This window comes from Thunnus albacares, chromosome 17 (genome assembly GCF_914725855.1).
Source record: "Thunnus albacares chromosome 17, fThuAlb1.1, whole genome shotgun sequence".
Taxonomy (NCBI): domain Eukaryota; kingdom Metazoa; phylum Chordata; class Actinopteri; order Scombriformes; family Scombridae; genus Thunnus; species Thunnus albacares.
The window spans coordinates 24,988,033-25,003,019 of NC_058122.1; the positions used below are offsets into that span (position 1 = coordinate 24,988,033).

Consider the following 14,987-nt stretch of genomic DNA (forward strand, 5'->3'; position numbering starts at 1 on the left):
ACTCATCCTTGACTTTAAAAGAGATGCGAAGGCCCAAGTGCTGGAATATCAGTTGGACAAATACATCCAGACCACCCAGAAGATCTGTGACAAGTTAGAGGAAAGGTAAAATCTTTCAGTCATGAACAGCACCTTCTAATTTTTGTTGAAATAATACGCTGATTGTGAAAAAGACATTATTTGAAATCATATCTATAAATTAATGGTATAATTATATAATTCACAGCTCTTTCAGTGAGTTTTGCCAGAGGATGAATATGGAAACTGTGGTAGATCTTGATGTGGATTTGTCTGAAGATGACATACAAAGGATGCTTTGTCACATCAATCAGCTTAATGAAATCAGGTAAGCATGAAGTGATAATAAGAGGTTTGGTGGTGCTAAAATATTACCTCATTGCAGTTGTGCAAAGTTGTGTATTTCTGAAATGTAGTCGACACTTTCAATAGTAGAGACAGTTTGAGCTATAATTGGTATTTCAGCTATTTAAAAACATGTTGTATAGAACAGATGTTTACAAAATTATTGGGCATCCAAAAGCACAAATATTCTGTAGAGGTTTGGCTGGAAGTTGTCTTTAGAACGCAATACTGAAAGGTTCAAGTAGTTAATTTACTTTTGATTCCATTTCGTCAACAACATCTAATCAGTATTATGTCAGTGTACTGTAGAGTTCAATAGACTTTACAGACAACAACTTCTCTCTGTACCAAAGATTAAAATACAGTATGTCTGATATAATAAAAGCCTTTTAAACACTAAATTCAGTGACAAATGGGATTACATTTCCAATGATTAATTGATCTCTCATTATGTTATAACTAGTACAATCTGTATGAATCATGTAAACTCGAAACATTGAAAATATATGCAATGATTACATGTTATTTGTTTATTGATAAAAGAATGCAGGTGCACTGAAAGGACACTAGGGGACAATATGACCCTGATTATGAAGAACACATGACAGTTTATATGGGTGGCTGTAGTTCAACTAGTAGAGCAGAACATCCATTGACTGCAGGAGAGTTTGTGGTTCAATCCCCTGCTTCTTCTTTCCACATGTTGAAGTGTGTAAATGAGAGGGAAATTGTGCTAAATAACTGCAGCAAAACTTACCTTGTCTGTTCAAATAGCAGATATACTCTCTCTTACTTCAACTCTCTACCTTTAATGTCCAGTATTAAATTGAGTAAGATATAAAATGATAATTACCAAAACACAGTTACTTATCTAACAAAAAATACAGCTTGATGTGGCTCATTTGACAAATGCTTTTGTCCAAAGTGACTTCCTATTCATACAATTGAGAATAATTTTCAAGGTTCAGTGTGTTGCTTGAGGACACTTCGACACATGGAAAGGAGGAGCCAGGGATTGACCCACCAACTCTATGATTAGTAACTAAATTATGGCGAGTATATCCAACTGGTAGTATATATCAGACATGTAAGTTTCTGGAGACAGTTTTGGTTCAGGTGTTCATTGAGCCCAGATTCTGAGTTTTGTTCTCTGCTGATTTTATGACTTGTAACAATTTTGTGCTCATCTTTGCTGAGGTGATTTATTGCTGCTTTAGCCTCCTATAGTGTGTGTTAAATAAATGTAGAAAACATGTACCAAATCCCAAGTGTTTTTCATACTGTATTTTCAAATATCATGTTATAGTTAACAATGTCTACTCTTTTTTTCTCTCTTCTTTTCTTCTTTTATCTTTTCTCTTCATCAGGATGGACCAACACTTCCGGATGGTGTTCTTGTTCAAGGAGGAATCATGTCGTCACTTCATCAGTGAGTTTGATGAACGACAGACCAGAATGCTACAGTTTCTAAATGACCTGGAGGAGAGTGCTGTTAAGCTTGACAGGATGAATAAAGGGGCAAAGATCTCCAGTGTGGCAGGAAGCTCGGTTGGCGCGGTTGGAGGTGTCCTTTCCATCATTGGTTTGGCATTAAGTCCTGTAACTGCTGGAGTGTCTCTCACTTTGACAATGACTGGGGCAGGGCTGGGAATTACCCGCGGAGTTAATAGCATAGTCACCACAGTCACAGAGATTGGTGTCAACTGCACATATCAAACGAAAGCCAGTGAGGCCTTCAAGAGCTTCATGGAGGATGTGCAGAGTCTCCAGGATTGTCTGGAGGAGGTGTCCAGACAAACAGTCACCAACATGGAAGCAAGTAAGATATATATGGGTATGGGAGTAGGCAAGGTGCTTTTGAAAGTTGGTGGTGTTGGAAAAGGTATTAAGTCACTTGCTGATGATGCTTCTGCTTTGAAGTTGTTGAAAAGTAAAAAGCAGATAGCAGGTGCTGGCAAAGTAGTGGCCGAGGAAGGTAAATTGTTACGTAACATGTCCAAAGTGGCATCAGATGTCCCAGATGCTGGTCAGGCAGCAGTCAAAGGGTCCCTTGCTCTCACCAAGTCAGCCAGGGCTGGTCTCATCGGGCTCAATGCTCTTTCCGTTGGCATGGACATCTTCACCATCTATAAAGACAGCATCAGTCTGGCCAAAGGCAGTGAGACCGAAGTCTCAAAGCTCATCAGAGCCAGAGCTGCACTTTGGAGCTCAGAGATGGACTCGTGGAAGAAGATCCATGATTCTTTGCATCAGGGTCTGCTGACATCAGAGAAAAAACGAGCTATCCTGGAGACACAGTTTTATCCACAGAGGTAGATAAGAGACACAATGAAATTCCCATCTGATCAAGTGGGTGAAAAACAAATGAAAAACTATTTTGTGCATGTATGAGGATTTAACCCTGCATACAGCAGAAAATCAATGAATATCCTCATTTAAATTTATCTTTAGAGAATAAGCTTCTTATGACTGTTAACCAATTACTGTTTTCAATGATTACATAACCAGCATGTCTTTTTGTTTCTTGTTTCAGTCTATATATCGTACCTTTTGCTGATTATTTTAGTACATATATATATCACAAGTATATCACAAATACTTTAACTGAGAATAATTAAATGTCAATATAAAATGATTATGTTGGGTGTTAACCTCAGAGTTGCCATTTGAGGCCATTTGCTGTAGTTCTTTACTTTCTGTAACATTTACTGATAATCTGAAGATAATCAGAATATGTGCAGTAGATTGTATTACTAGGCATTTACTGTGCTTTAATCATCAGACACTGAAGTCAAATTATATCAGCATCTGGTTTGTTTTTTCCCTTTTGTTTTAAGTTTAATGTGTGACAACGTTTCATAAATTGGATCCATTATTACAGAGTCTGCTTGGACGCTGTAATAACACTGTTTTACCTCTTTGAAATGTTTTATTGTTGTAATGTTTTCATTTTATAATAAAGTCTTGCTGTTTCGTGATCTGTAACACCCATCTCAACATGTATGTAGCTCTTGTATGTACTCCTGATGAATCCAAATAAATGTAAATTCTGAACACAGACTTTAACAATCAATAAACAGATTTCTTCAAGTATCTTCTCATACCAAATGTGTTGTAGTTTGTTCATGATTCTCTTATATTTTAAAGCCATGATGAAGATAAGAGTAGGGGGCAGATAATAGGGACCTTCTGAGTTTACAGCAACCAAGATAAAGCAAAATCAAGGTTCAAGGTTAAGCTTTATTGTATTTACACAACATAGGATTGCTGCTGTCATTATATCCACATCAATGCTGTAGTCAATACTTGTCACTTTAGTGTGGTACCAGATGAGATTAGAAATGAGGAACTAGGTGGATTATAGACTCTATATGAAAATTTAAATACAAGTTTTAAGTTATTCATATTGCCCCAATATTCCAAAACTAAACTAAGTGAAATCTATCCGATAGCATCAATAATATGTGATTGGCCGAGGGGTCACATGGTCATTTATTTTGATTTTGTTCTGGCTGTAAGTATTCAGAATATTTTTAGGGTAGTTAAAGGACAGGTATGTCTGTAAATATGCTGTAATCATTCCTCCTGTTCATACTGACCATTAGAAGATCCCTTCATAATGCACTTACAATGTAAGTGATGGGGGACAAAATCCACAGTCCTCCTTCTGTGCAAAAATGTATTTGAAAGTTTAGCTGAAGCTAATAAGTCAAATCAAGTCGATATCTTTCAATGTTACAGTCTTTTTAGTGCTAAAGTCCCTCTTTTTGTTACTATACTTCCACCGCAGCTCAACAGAGAAACACTGTCTGAGGAAACAACTATGTAACAAAATGGCCGCCACGGCCCGTAGGAATGTCGTAGAGAGATCAAACCAAAACTCAATTATTCGTCTCATCAAGACCTACAAATCATATGCTGACACCCCTGACCTAAATCCAACAGGAAGTCTGCAATCAGCCTTTCAAAATAAGACTTTGCCCCAATTTTGGACACCAAACAAACGCTATCTCCTCTGAGGGCGTTGATGGTATCAGCTTCAAACTTTGATACATGACTTATGACGCCGTGCTGAAAAAAAGTTGTTAAAAACTTTGTAATAACTTGAACGGTTTGGATTTAATAAGCCCTGAAAGTTGCAGTACCACATCACACCTTACAATGTAAACCAATGGGGAGGCAATCTATGGGCATGAACTTTGTGTCAAACAGAGGCTTCTGATGTCTAAACTATAAGTCTGACCACTTTCAAACTTGTATCAATGGATTCGCCACAAAATTTCGTACAAAAAAAATGATTTTTAATGTAAGATTTGGCCAAAGTCATGGGATTTATGAGGAGATTTCACAAGAACCATTCTCTAAAATCCTCCTCTCCAAGTGCTCCTGGTGATGTCACTCCCTCAGTGCTGTGAAACATTCCGCAATACACACTCATTATAAAATCACAGGAGGAGCAAGAAAAGACTCTAAAACTCACACTCTAATATCTCAAAAACAATAAAAGATAGAAAAAACATGTAAATTCAAGATTTGTAGGTCAAAGTTTTGTGACTCATTTAAAGTTCAAATGTAGTCTGTATCTAAAACTATGTGGAAGCAGTAAATGTTCAAAAAGGTGTGGATTCACTCACAATCTCCATTAAAATCAAATTAAAGTGAATGAGCCCAAAACTTGCATAATTTTGATGACACAAGACAGACAGAGCAAGACAGACATGTCTCACCCTGCAGAAAATTCTCATTCTGTCAATCAATCTTTCAAAATAAAAGCACACCACACTTGGTATAAATAAAGCAAAATGATCTGATCCTGACGGGCCAGAGTGTGAGGTCCTGACCAACGCTGCTTGCAGCCTTAATTGTCCTTGTTTTGGCTGTATATCCATGTGTATCTCCTGAACATTGTTGTACATTGAGAGCCACTAGAAACTGGAATCAAATTCCTTTTATACATAAACATAGTGTTCTTCGCCTCTTGTGACAACCTACATAAAATTATATCCAGTCACTCAGCACGTATACAACTTCCTTCACAGCCGTGGTTACAGCTGCAGAGGTCTGATACTGATTTCCTGTAAGTCTGAGATTCAATTTCACATGGTAGTTACAATGGCCTTAACCTCCTCAAATAGAAGAAAAGTGGGGAAAAGTCTGTTAATCTTTATTTGCAGTGATAATTTAAACTAATCAAGCAAAAAGCAACAAAACGTCATACATGTGGTGTAGCAGCATCCCAATTTCAGACAGCTACCATGTCAAGCTTGCAACTCGTTTTTTAGCAGGGTCAAAAGAGATATGCTGAGCTGACATGTTGTAAATGTAAATAAGAAAAAATACATAATCATCTCAGTAATAACACAGTAATATGGGTGTAACAATAGGCTAATCTACTCACAATAAACACATTATATAAGGGTCATATCCTACCAATAATAGTGGGATAATTAAAGATAAAGTAAAATCTCTGCATTTTGAAAACAGTAATGATTGTTATATTAAAGGATAAAGCTGCCGACTTTCTATATTTTTCTTATTGTCAACAAATGCCTGTATTCCTCTGTGCTGTAGACCTCTGCTGTTGTCCAAAAACATAAAAACATGTAAAAGAGTCAAACTGCTGCACTGGGTGACATGTTGTTTCACCAATAAGAGTTTGGGTATATTAGTTTGGTTAAAAACGGCTCCAAAGACTAAAAACAGTGATCATGTTTTCTGTCTAAGCTACTTTTTAACCAATGAAACACTTTAAATCAGAGGTTACGTGATCATTTTATTAAACATTAAACCAGAAACAGAAAGTTTACTTGTTCATTATGATTGTACAGAGGAAGACACTGAGACAAAAGGAGAAGATAAACAGACTAAGCATAAACTGGTAGCCACAGAAAAAGAAAGTGTAAGTAAGAAAACAACAAGACAGAACAGCAGCAAAGAATCACAAACTGAGTCAAAGTTTCATGGATGGAAACAGTGAAAACATAACAGTCAGTCAAATAAATGATGTTTTCCTTTCCCTTATGGCCACAGTCATGTAGATTTTATTATAAACATTATTTAGAATTTAGAATTTATCAATTAATTCATGTGTTTACATATTTACAAGTATGAAATATTTAATAGATTTTAGTATTTTGGATGGAAACAGAAGGAAATAGGGTGGTTTCAATAATAAATCTAAATCTTCATGTCATAGTCTTAATAACTTTTCAGCAGAAAAAGGAAGTGTTTTGGGTTGGGTGGGGCTTGTTGGGACTGCTCAATATCTGTATTGGAATAGTCCCATATTAGTACATAAGAGAAGAAGACACTGAGAGACGACAAATGTCTGCGGAAAGGTAAGTTTTGAATCATTGAACTACTGCTGTCTCTGTGTAGTAATTTCAATATGCACTTTATATCCAAATCAACCTGTAATTAATATATTTGACATATTTTATATTGTAAACACCAAAACTGTATATTATATTATACTTGGGGTGTGCGTGTGTCGGTGGGGGTTATAAATGCAACAAAAACAACACAAAGATATCAACAAAACGTATCCACTACAATAAAGTGAATGTGTTTCAGCTAAAATTCTGAATTTAAACTCAGAACTCAAATATGATTTTCATATGTGGCAAGAGGTTTGTCTCCTCTTCCGTATGAGACAAACCAGCCCCTCCTCTCATTTTCAGCAGCAAACTGAGGTGCGCATGCTCACCTCTGCTTCTGGGTTGGGTTGCCAGGTCACCATCTCACACAGAAACTGAGGAGCCCCGATTTGTTTTGTATCATCATGAAATCCAATTTAATTGAATTTAAAAAAAATTATATAGTGACAAATCATAACAAAAGTTATCTCAGGGCACTTTTGACATAGAGCAGTTCTAGACTGTTAAATGAGACATTAACTGGAGAAATTACCAATTGGGAGCAAAGTGGGAGAAAGGGTTAATGATAGGGAGACTCCTGCGAAAAGCAGGAGTGTTGGGAGGTGTGCTAATTTGGATCTGATCACCTTTCAAACCATTTATGTATCAGTGTTCCACTGGATTTAAAATCTGGTGTTTATCTTTTATTATTGAAAAAGGTCTCCTGTCAGGTCTCTCTCCTGCACTGACTTGCATAACTAGTGTGGAGATAAAGTAGGTGTTGCAAGTCCCTGATGAGATTTTCTTTTCATTTGTTTGCACATTTCACTTCCTGGACAACTATCTATTTATGCAGACCTTGTTGTTTTGTCTTACAGAGGAAAACTGCAGAAGGCCTTGTGCCAGTACAAAAAAGAAACCCTCATTGATATTGACACGCTAACAGAATTCAATGAGAGCCTCCCTGAATGGAAAGATGCAAGGAAGAAAGAGTTACAAAGGATCAGGGACATTAAAGACAGAGCTGATGAAATTGACCTGAGCATCGGCCATGTTAAACAGTCAGAGAACAAAGGCAAGGCTATTGTGAAATATATGAAGAGCAAGGTGACCCTCGTGACTGCAGACAGCAGGCGTAAAGAGCTGGAGAAGGAGCTTGCTGCTGTGTCGAGGGTCACTCTGAGAGGCCTGGAGAAGCTCAACTGCTTCCTGGATGCAGTGGAGGGGCTGGCGGTCACCTCGCTGCATGTGTTTGAGGAGGAGAACCAGGTGTTACATCTGCCCCAAGACATCAGCTCTGGCACTGTTCAGGATGTCATCACTGCTGCTCGGCTGGTCTGCCCACTCATCCTTGACTTTAAAAGAGATGCGAAGGCCTTCTTCCTTCCCAAACTTCAGAATGTGGAAGTGCTGGCAAATCAGTTGGACAAATACATCCAGACCACCCAGGAGATCTGTGACAAGTTAGAGGAAAGGTAAAATTTTTCAATCATGAACAGCACCTTCTATTTTTTGTTGAAATAATATGCTGATTGTGCAAAAGACATTATTTGAAATCATATCTATAAATTAATGGTATAATTATATAATTCACAGCTCTTTCAGTGAGTTTTGCCTGAGGATGAATATGGAAACTGTGGTAGATCTTGATTTGTCTGAAGATGACATACAAAGGATGCTTTGTCACATTAATCAGCTTAATGAAATCAGGTAAGCATGAAGTGATAATAAGAGGTTTGGTGGTGCTAAAATATTACCTCGTTGCAGTTGTGCAAAGTTGTGTATTTCTGAAATGTAGTCGACACTTTCAATAGCAGAGACAGTTTGAGCTATAATTGGTATTTCAGCTATTTAAAAACATGTTGTATAGAACAGATGTTTACAAAATTATTGGGCATCCAAAAGCACAAATATCCTGTAGAGGTTTGGCTGGAAGTTGTCTTTAGAACGCAATACTGAAAGGTTCAAGTAGTTAATTTACTTTTGATTCCATTTCATCAACAACATCTAATCAGTATTATGTCAGTGTACTATAGTGTTCAATAGACTTTACAGACAACAAAAGTACAAAAAGTACTTTTGTTCAGGAGATACATATGGATATACAGCCAAAACAAGGACAAAAGTATTTTACAAAGAGTAAAATACATTATGTCTGATATAATAAATGTCCTTTAAACACTAAATTCAGTGACAAATAGGATTACATTCCCAGTGATGAATTGATCTCTTATTATACGATAACTAGCACAGTCTGTATGAATCATGTAAACTTGAAGCATTGAAAATATATGCAATGATTAAGTGTTATTTGTTTATTGATAAAAGAATGCAGGTGCACTGAAAGGACACTTGGGGGCAATATGACCCTGATTATAAAGAACACATGACAGTTTATGTTGGTGACTGTGGCTCAGCTGGTAGAGCAGGACATCCATTGACTGCAGGAGGGTTTGTAGTTCAATCCCCTGCTTCTTCTTTCCACATGTTGAAGTGTGTAAATGAGAAGGAAATTGTGCTAAATAACTGCGGCCAACTTACCATGTGTGTTTAAATAGCAGATAAAGGGATGAGGGGGGGGGGGGTGGGGGTGGGGGGACTGTCTTTTGCTTCAATTCTTTACCTTAAATGTCCAGTATTAAATTGGGTAACATATAAAATGGTATTTACCAAAACACAGTTACTTATATTACAAAAATTACAACTTGATGTGGCTCATTTGGGAAATGCTTTTGTCCAAAGTGACTTCCTGTTCATACAAATTAAGAGTAATTTTAATGGCTCAGTGTGTTGCTTGAGGACACTTCGACACATGGAAAGGAGGAGCCAGGGATTGAACCACCAACTCTATGATTAGTAACTAAATTATGGCTGTTATATCCAACTATTAGTATATTGTATATCGAACATGTAAGTTTCTGGAGACAGTTTTGGTTGAGGTGGAAAAGAGACAGGAAGACCTTCTTTGATTAAAAAAGGGATTTCTAAATTAGTCAGTACATTGAGCCCAGATTCTGTGTTTTGTTCTATACAGATTTTATGCCTTGTAACTATTTTGTGCTCATCTTTGCTGAGGTTATTTATTGCTGCTTTAGCCTTCTATAGTGTATGTTAAATAAATGTGGAAAACATGTACAAAATCCCAAGTGTTTTTCATACTGTATTTTTTAAATATCATGTTATAGTTAACAATGTCTACTCTTTTTTTTCTCTCTTCTTTTCTTCTTTTATCTTTTCTCTTCATCAGGATGGACCAACACTTCCGGATGGTGTTCTTGTTCAAGGAGGAATCATGTCGTCGCTTCATCAAAAAGTTTGATAAACGACAGACCAGGATGCTAAAGTCTCTGAATGTCCTGGAAGAGAGTGCTTTTCAACTAGACAGGATGAATAAGGGGTCAAAGATCTCCAGTGTGGCAGGAAGCTCGGTGGGGGTGATTGCAGGTATATTTACCATCGCTGGGGCGGCATTAAGTCCTGTAACAGGTGGAGCGTCTCTCGCTCTGTCAATGACTGGGCTGGGCCTGGGAGTTACCAGAGGAGTTAACAAGATTATCACCAAAGTCACAGAGATTGGAGTCAACTGCACATATAAAAAGAAAGCCAATGAAGCCCTCAAGAGCTTCATGAAGGATGTGAAGAGTATCCAGGGGTGTCTGGGGGAGGTGTCCAGTCAAACAGTCACCGACATAGAAGTAAGTAAGGAAGATGTGGCTACGGGAGCAGGCAAGGTGCTTTTGACAGTTGGTGGTGTTGGAAAAGGTATTAAGTCACTTGCTGATGATGATATCTCAAATGGAGGTCAAGCAATAGTCAACGGGTCCCTTGAGGTCCCTAGTTCCATCATGTTCAGTCCTCTTTTCATTGGTATGGACATCTACACCATCTGTAAAGACAGCGTCAGTCTGGCTAAAGGCCGCAAAACCGAAGTCTCACAGTTCATCAGAGCCAGAGCTGCACTTTGGAGATCAGAGATGGACTCGTGGAAGAAAATCCGTGACTCTTTGCAACAGGGTCTGCTGACATCAGAGGAAAAATGAGCTATCCTGGAGATGCCATTTTATCCACAGAGGTAGATAGAAATACAATGAAATTCCCATCTGATCAAGTGGGTGAAAAACAAATGAAAAAACAGTTTTGTGCATGTATGAGAATTTAATCCTGCATACAGCAGAAAATCACTGAACATCCTCATTTAAGTTTATCTTTAGAGATTAAGTTGTGATTCTTATGACTGTTAACCAATTACAGTTTTCAATGATTACATAACCAACATGTTTTTTTTTCTTTAGTCTATATATCATACATTTTGCAGATTATTTTAGTATATATATATCACATTTAGTAATAAATACTTTAACTGAGAATAATTGCATATCAATATAAAATGGCAATGTTGGGTTTTAACCTCAGAGTTACCATTTGAAGCCATTTACTGTAGTTCTTTACTTTCTATAAACAAACATTTACTGATAATCTGAAGATAATCAGAATATGTGCAGTAGATTGTATTACTAGGTGTGTACTGCACTTCAATCATCTGACACTGAAGTCAAATTATATCAGCATCTTGTTTGTTTTTTGCTTTTTGTTTTAAATTTAATGTGTGACAATGTTTCATCACTTGGATCCATTGTTACAGAGTCTGCAGGACACACTGTAATAACACTGTTTTACCTTTTTGAAATGTTTTATTGTTGTAATGCTTTCATTTTATAATATAGTCTTGCTGTTTCATGATCTGTAACACCCATCTCAACATGTATGTAGCTCTTGTATTTATTCCTGATGAATCCAAATAAATGTAAATTCTGAACACAGACTTTAACAATCAATAAACAGATTTCTTCAAGTATCTTCTCATATTAAATGTGTTGTAGTTTGTTCATGATTCTCTTATATTTTAAAGTGACAAATGGCATAAATAAGGGAAATTATAGTCATTACTTTATGTAAAGTGTTTAAGAAATTTTAAAAATTTTAATTTAAATCTATGCCTGCATAGATGCAATGTATACATTTGGCTGTATGTCCACGTGTATCTCCTGAATGTTGTTGGGTGTAAGTACATTGATAGCGACTAGAAACTGCAGTCAAATTCCTTGTATGCATAAACATACTTGGCCTGTAGTGACAACCTACACAAAATTAAAATCAGCCTCTTGGAGCTTTTTTTGCTTGCAATCTACAGGTAAAAACTTCTTTCACAGCTGTGGTTACAGCTTCAGAGGGAGAGGCTGATGCTGTAACAAAAAGAGGAACTTTGGCACTAAAAAGACTGTAACGTTGGAAAATATCTACTTTGAAAATATCTATTTGACTCATTTGGATGGCTAAAGCTTCATATTAGCTTCAGATAAACTTTTAAATACATTTGTACACAGAAGGAGGTTTGTGTATTTTCATTTAGATTACAAGTGCATTATAAAGACATCTGCTAATGGCCAGTATGAACAGGATTAATGATTATGGCAAGAAACCCCTATTTCAATGTTCATTTGGGCACCTGAGTGTTGTTTAAGACAGACTTGTGAATCTGTCCTTTAAAGCTAATTTATTGCTTTTGTATCTTCATGTGTGTTCCACAAGTCATTCTGACTTTTGTAGTAACATGCCCACTTTTGAAATGTATCATCTTCTTATATAGTCTTTTTCTTTTCTCTTCATCAGGATGGACCAACACTTCTGGATGGTGTTCTTGTTTGAGGAGGAATCATGTCGTCACTTCATCAGTGAGTTTGATGAACAACAGCCCAGGATGCTGCAGTTTCTAAACGTCCTGGAGGAGAGTGCTGTTCAGTTAGACAGGATGAATAAAGGGGCAAAGATCTCTAGTGTGGCAGGAAGCTCGGTCGGGGAGGTTGGATGTATTTTTTCCAAGTGAATGAAAAACAGTCTTGTGTAATACAGTAGAACCAGCAGTAGTCTCACAAAGTGCTTTTTTGACAACTCTGAAGTTGACTAAAGTGAATGAACCATGTATGGAAATTCAATCTTGCTAACAGCTGTAAATCATTGATCAGTGTTGAACATCATTTAAGTCTATTCATGAGAAATTCTTAATTAGCTGCATTTCTAATGACAAACCGATTAATTGAGTCTGTATGTGTTTTCCTTGACTAGATTTCTATACCTTTTGCCAACTTTAAAGCTTGTTTAAACACATAATGCATTATATCTGCCATTCAGTGATAGAATAATGATATGTGAAAAATAAGAAAACTGCTTTTAACACAAGAGTTGTCATTTTCTACCACGTCCAATGCTCCAGTGTATATTTTACCACATAAAGAGAGCACAATACTTAGATTAGATTGTATTAGAATAATGCTAGGTACCTTTTCTGCTTCATTTATTAGACACCAAGTAGCCAAAATAAATGTGTTTTGATGTTTGTTGTTTTTCTTTGTACAGTGTGGGATATTGTGGTGCGTGCACATCGTGAGGCTCAACGTCTCATCGTTTTTTGGATATTTATTTAACTTTCTCTGAAGATATAGCATCACTTATGCTGTAGCACTTACTTTCCTGCACTCATCTGTAAATAATACTGTATTTTTGCACTTCTGGTTGGATGCTAACTGCATTTCACTGGCTTTGTACCCGTACTCTGAACAATGACAAAGTTGGATCTAATCTATTGTTTCATCAAACGGAGGCAGTTTTCAAAGATGTGGTGTCCATGGAGATACCTGCTTTGGTCTTTGCAGTGTCTTATTTTTGTAATGCTTTGATTTTATAATGAAACTATATCACTGGTTTCACTACTTTTACTGTCTTGTTATTCTGACTTGAGAAAAGATCTGTATTCAATAAATGTATGTAAATGTAAGACACAGATTGACTTTCTTTCTTCTCTTTGTCTCAAACCTTTAGTCTTGTTTAGTTTAGTTTAGTTTGGTAAGTTTTATTTGTATTCTATAAAATTGAGTTTGGACACTAATTTTAAAGAAGAAATTTTGAAATACTCTTCTTTGACTTGACCTCAACTGCTGGATGCAAGATGTCTCCTACTTCACTGTAAAGTCCATTCTCAGTGTTTGTGCTCTGGAGGCTTCAAGTTTCCACATCCCACTTGTGTAAGTTGCATACTGGACCATGATTGGCTGCTAACTGGTTTTGGTGTCACAAATCATGCTCGTACCAAGGTACAAATTCTGTATTTACATTTTTTATTAGTGAATTCAATTTTTAATTTGAAGTTATGAGATTTGTATCAATGGAAACGAATCTTTGCAGACTGACCGGAAAGACAGTTCGCTGAAGAGAACAACTTTAAGTTTTCAGAATATGCATAGAGCCATGCAATTTCAGAGAACATTTTTACTCTGGCATGCAGACTTTGCTATCTGTTGAACAAATAGCAACTTGTTTTAGTGACCGGTATTCACATGGGGACTTGACAAATTGACACAGAAAGGCACATAATGAGTCTACACCACAGATCTGTGTCTCAAAACTGCTGCTCATTTTATGTGGCCAGTTGCGGGACCTACGCAGGAGGTGGGAAGACTTTTCTCATTTGTGTTAACAGACACGTCACTCATAATCATTAATCACTGCAGACCACTCACACCCTGAACATAACCTGTTCCACCTTCTCCTCTCTGGTAGGCGCTACAGACCACGTTACACCAAAACCACCAGACACAGTTTCTTCCCTCTCGCTGTCGCACTGATGAACAGTTAAATCAGTCATCCATCACTGTCAAATATATATTTAAGCAGGCTGTATACACTGTTCACAGACATGTACACCTGCATATACTGGACATAACTACTTACTATACGTATAAAAAGTAAATTATTTTTCATTCAATGTTTATTTCAGCAGTCTTACACACCTTTACACTACTTATTGACAATCTACAGAAACGGTTAACGTATATATAGACCTGTATGTTGTTGTCCATTTGTTGTTTCTATATGTATATATCTATTTTTTTCACCTACTGGCTTGTAAATAATAGTCATACATTTATGTTTACATATCTCTGTTCAGCATGTTGTCCTTGTTTTGGCTTTATATCCATGTGTATCTCCTGAACATTGTTGTACATTGACAGCCACTGGAATCTGGAGTCAAATTTCTTTTATACATAAACATACTGCACTTGGCCTCTTGTGACAACCCACACAAAATTTTGTCCAGTCACTCGGCACGTATACAACTTCCTTCACAGCCGAGGTCTGATGCTGATTTCCTGTAAGTCTGAGATTCAATTTCACATGGTAGTCAAGGTGGCCTAAACCTCCTCAAATAGAAGA

The 14,987-nt window shown here is 36.8% G+C and overlaps 1 protein-coding gene and 1 pseudogene across 2 annotated transcripts in view; both read left to right on the plus strand.

Moving 5' to 3' along the window:
- Window positions 1-3,456, plus strand: part of LOC122966125 (apolipoprotein L4-like) — a 29,091-nt gene extending 25,635 nt beyond the window's left edge. The window contains exons 4-6 of one of the 2 annotated variants that reach the window (XM_044330121.1): window positions 39-105; window positions 227-346; window positions 1,731-3,456. In XM_044330121.1, coding sequence (XP_044186056.1) covers window positions 39-105; window positions 227-346; window positions 1,731-2,679 — 1,136 coding nt within the window. In that variant the 3' untranslated portion in view covers window positions 2,680-3,456. The remainder of the gene's footprint in view (window positions 1-38; window positions 106-226; window positions 347-1,730) is intronic. The other variant, XM_044330122.1, reaches the window with a different exon arrangement.
- Window positions 3,457-6,669: 3,213 nt separating this feature from the next.
- LOC122966130 lies at window positions 6,670-11,503 on the plus strand (annotated as a pseudogene).
- Window positions 11,504-14,987: the final 3,484 nt, after the last annotated feature.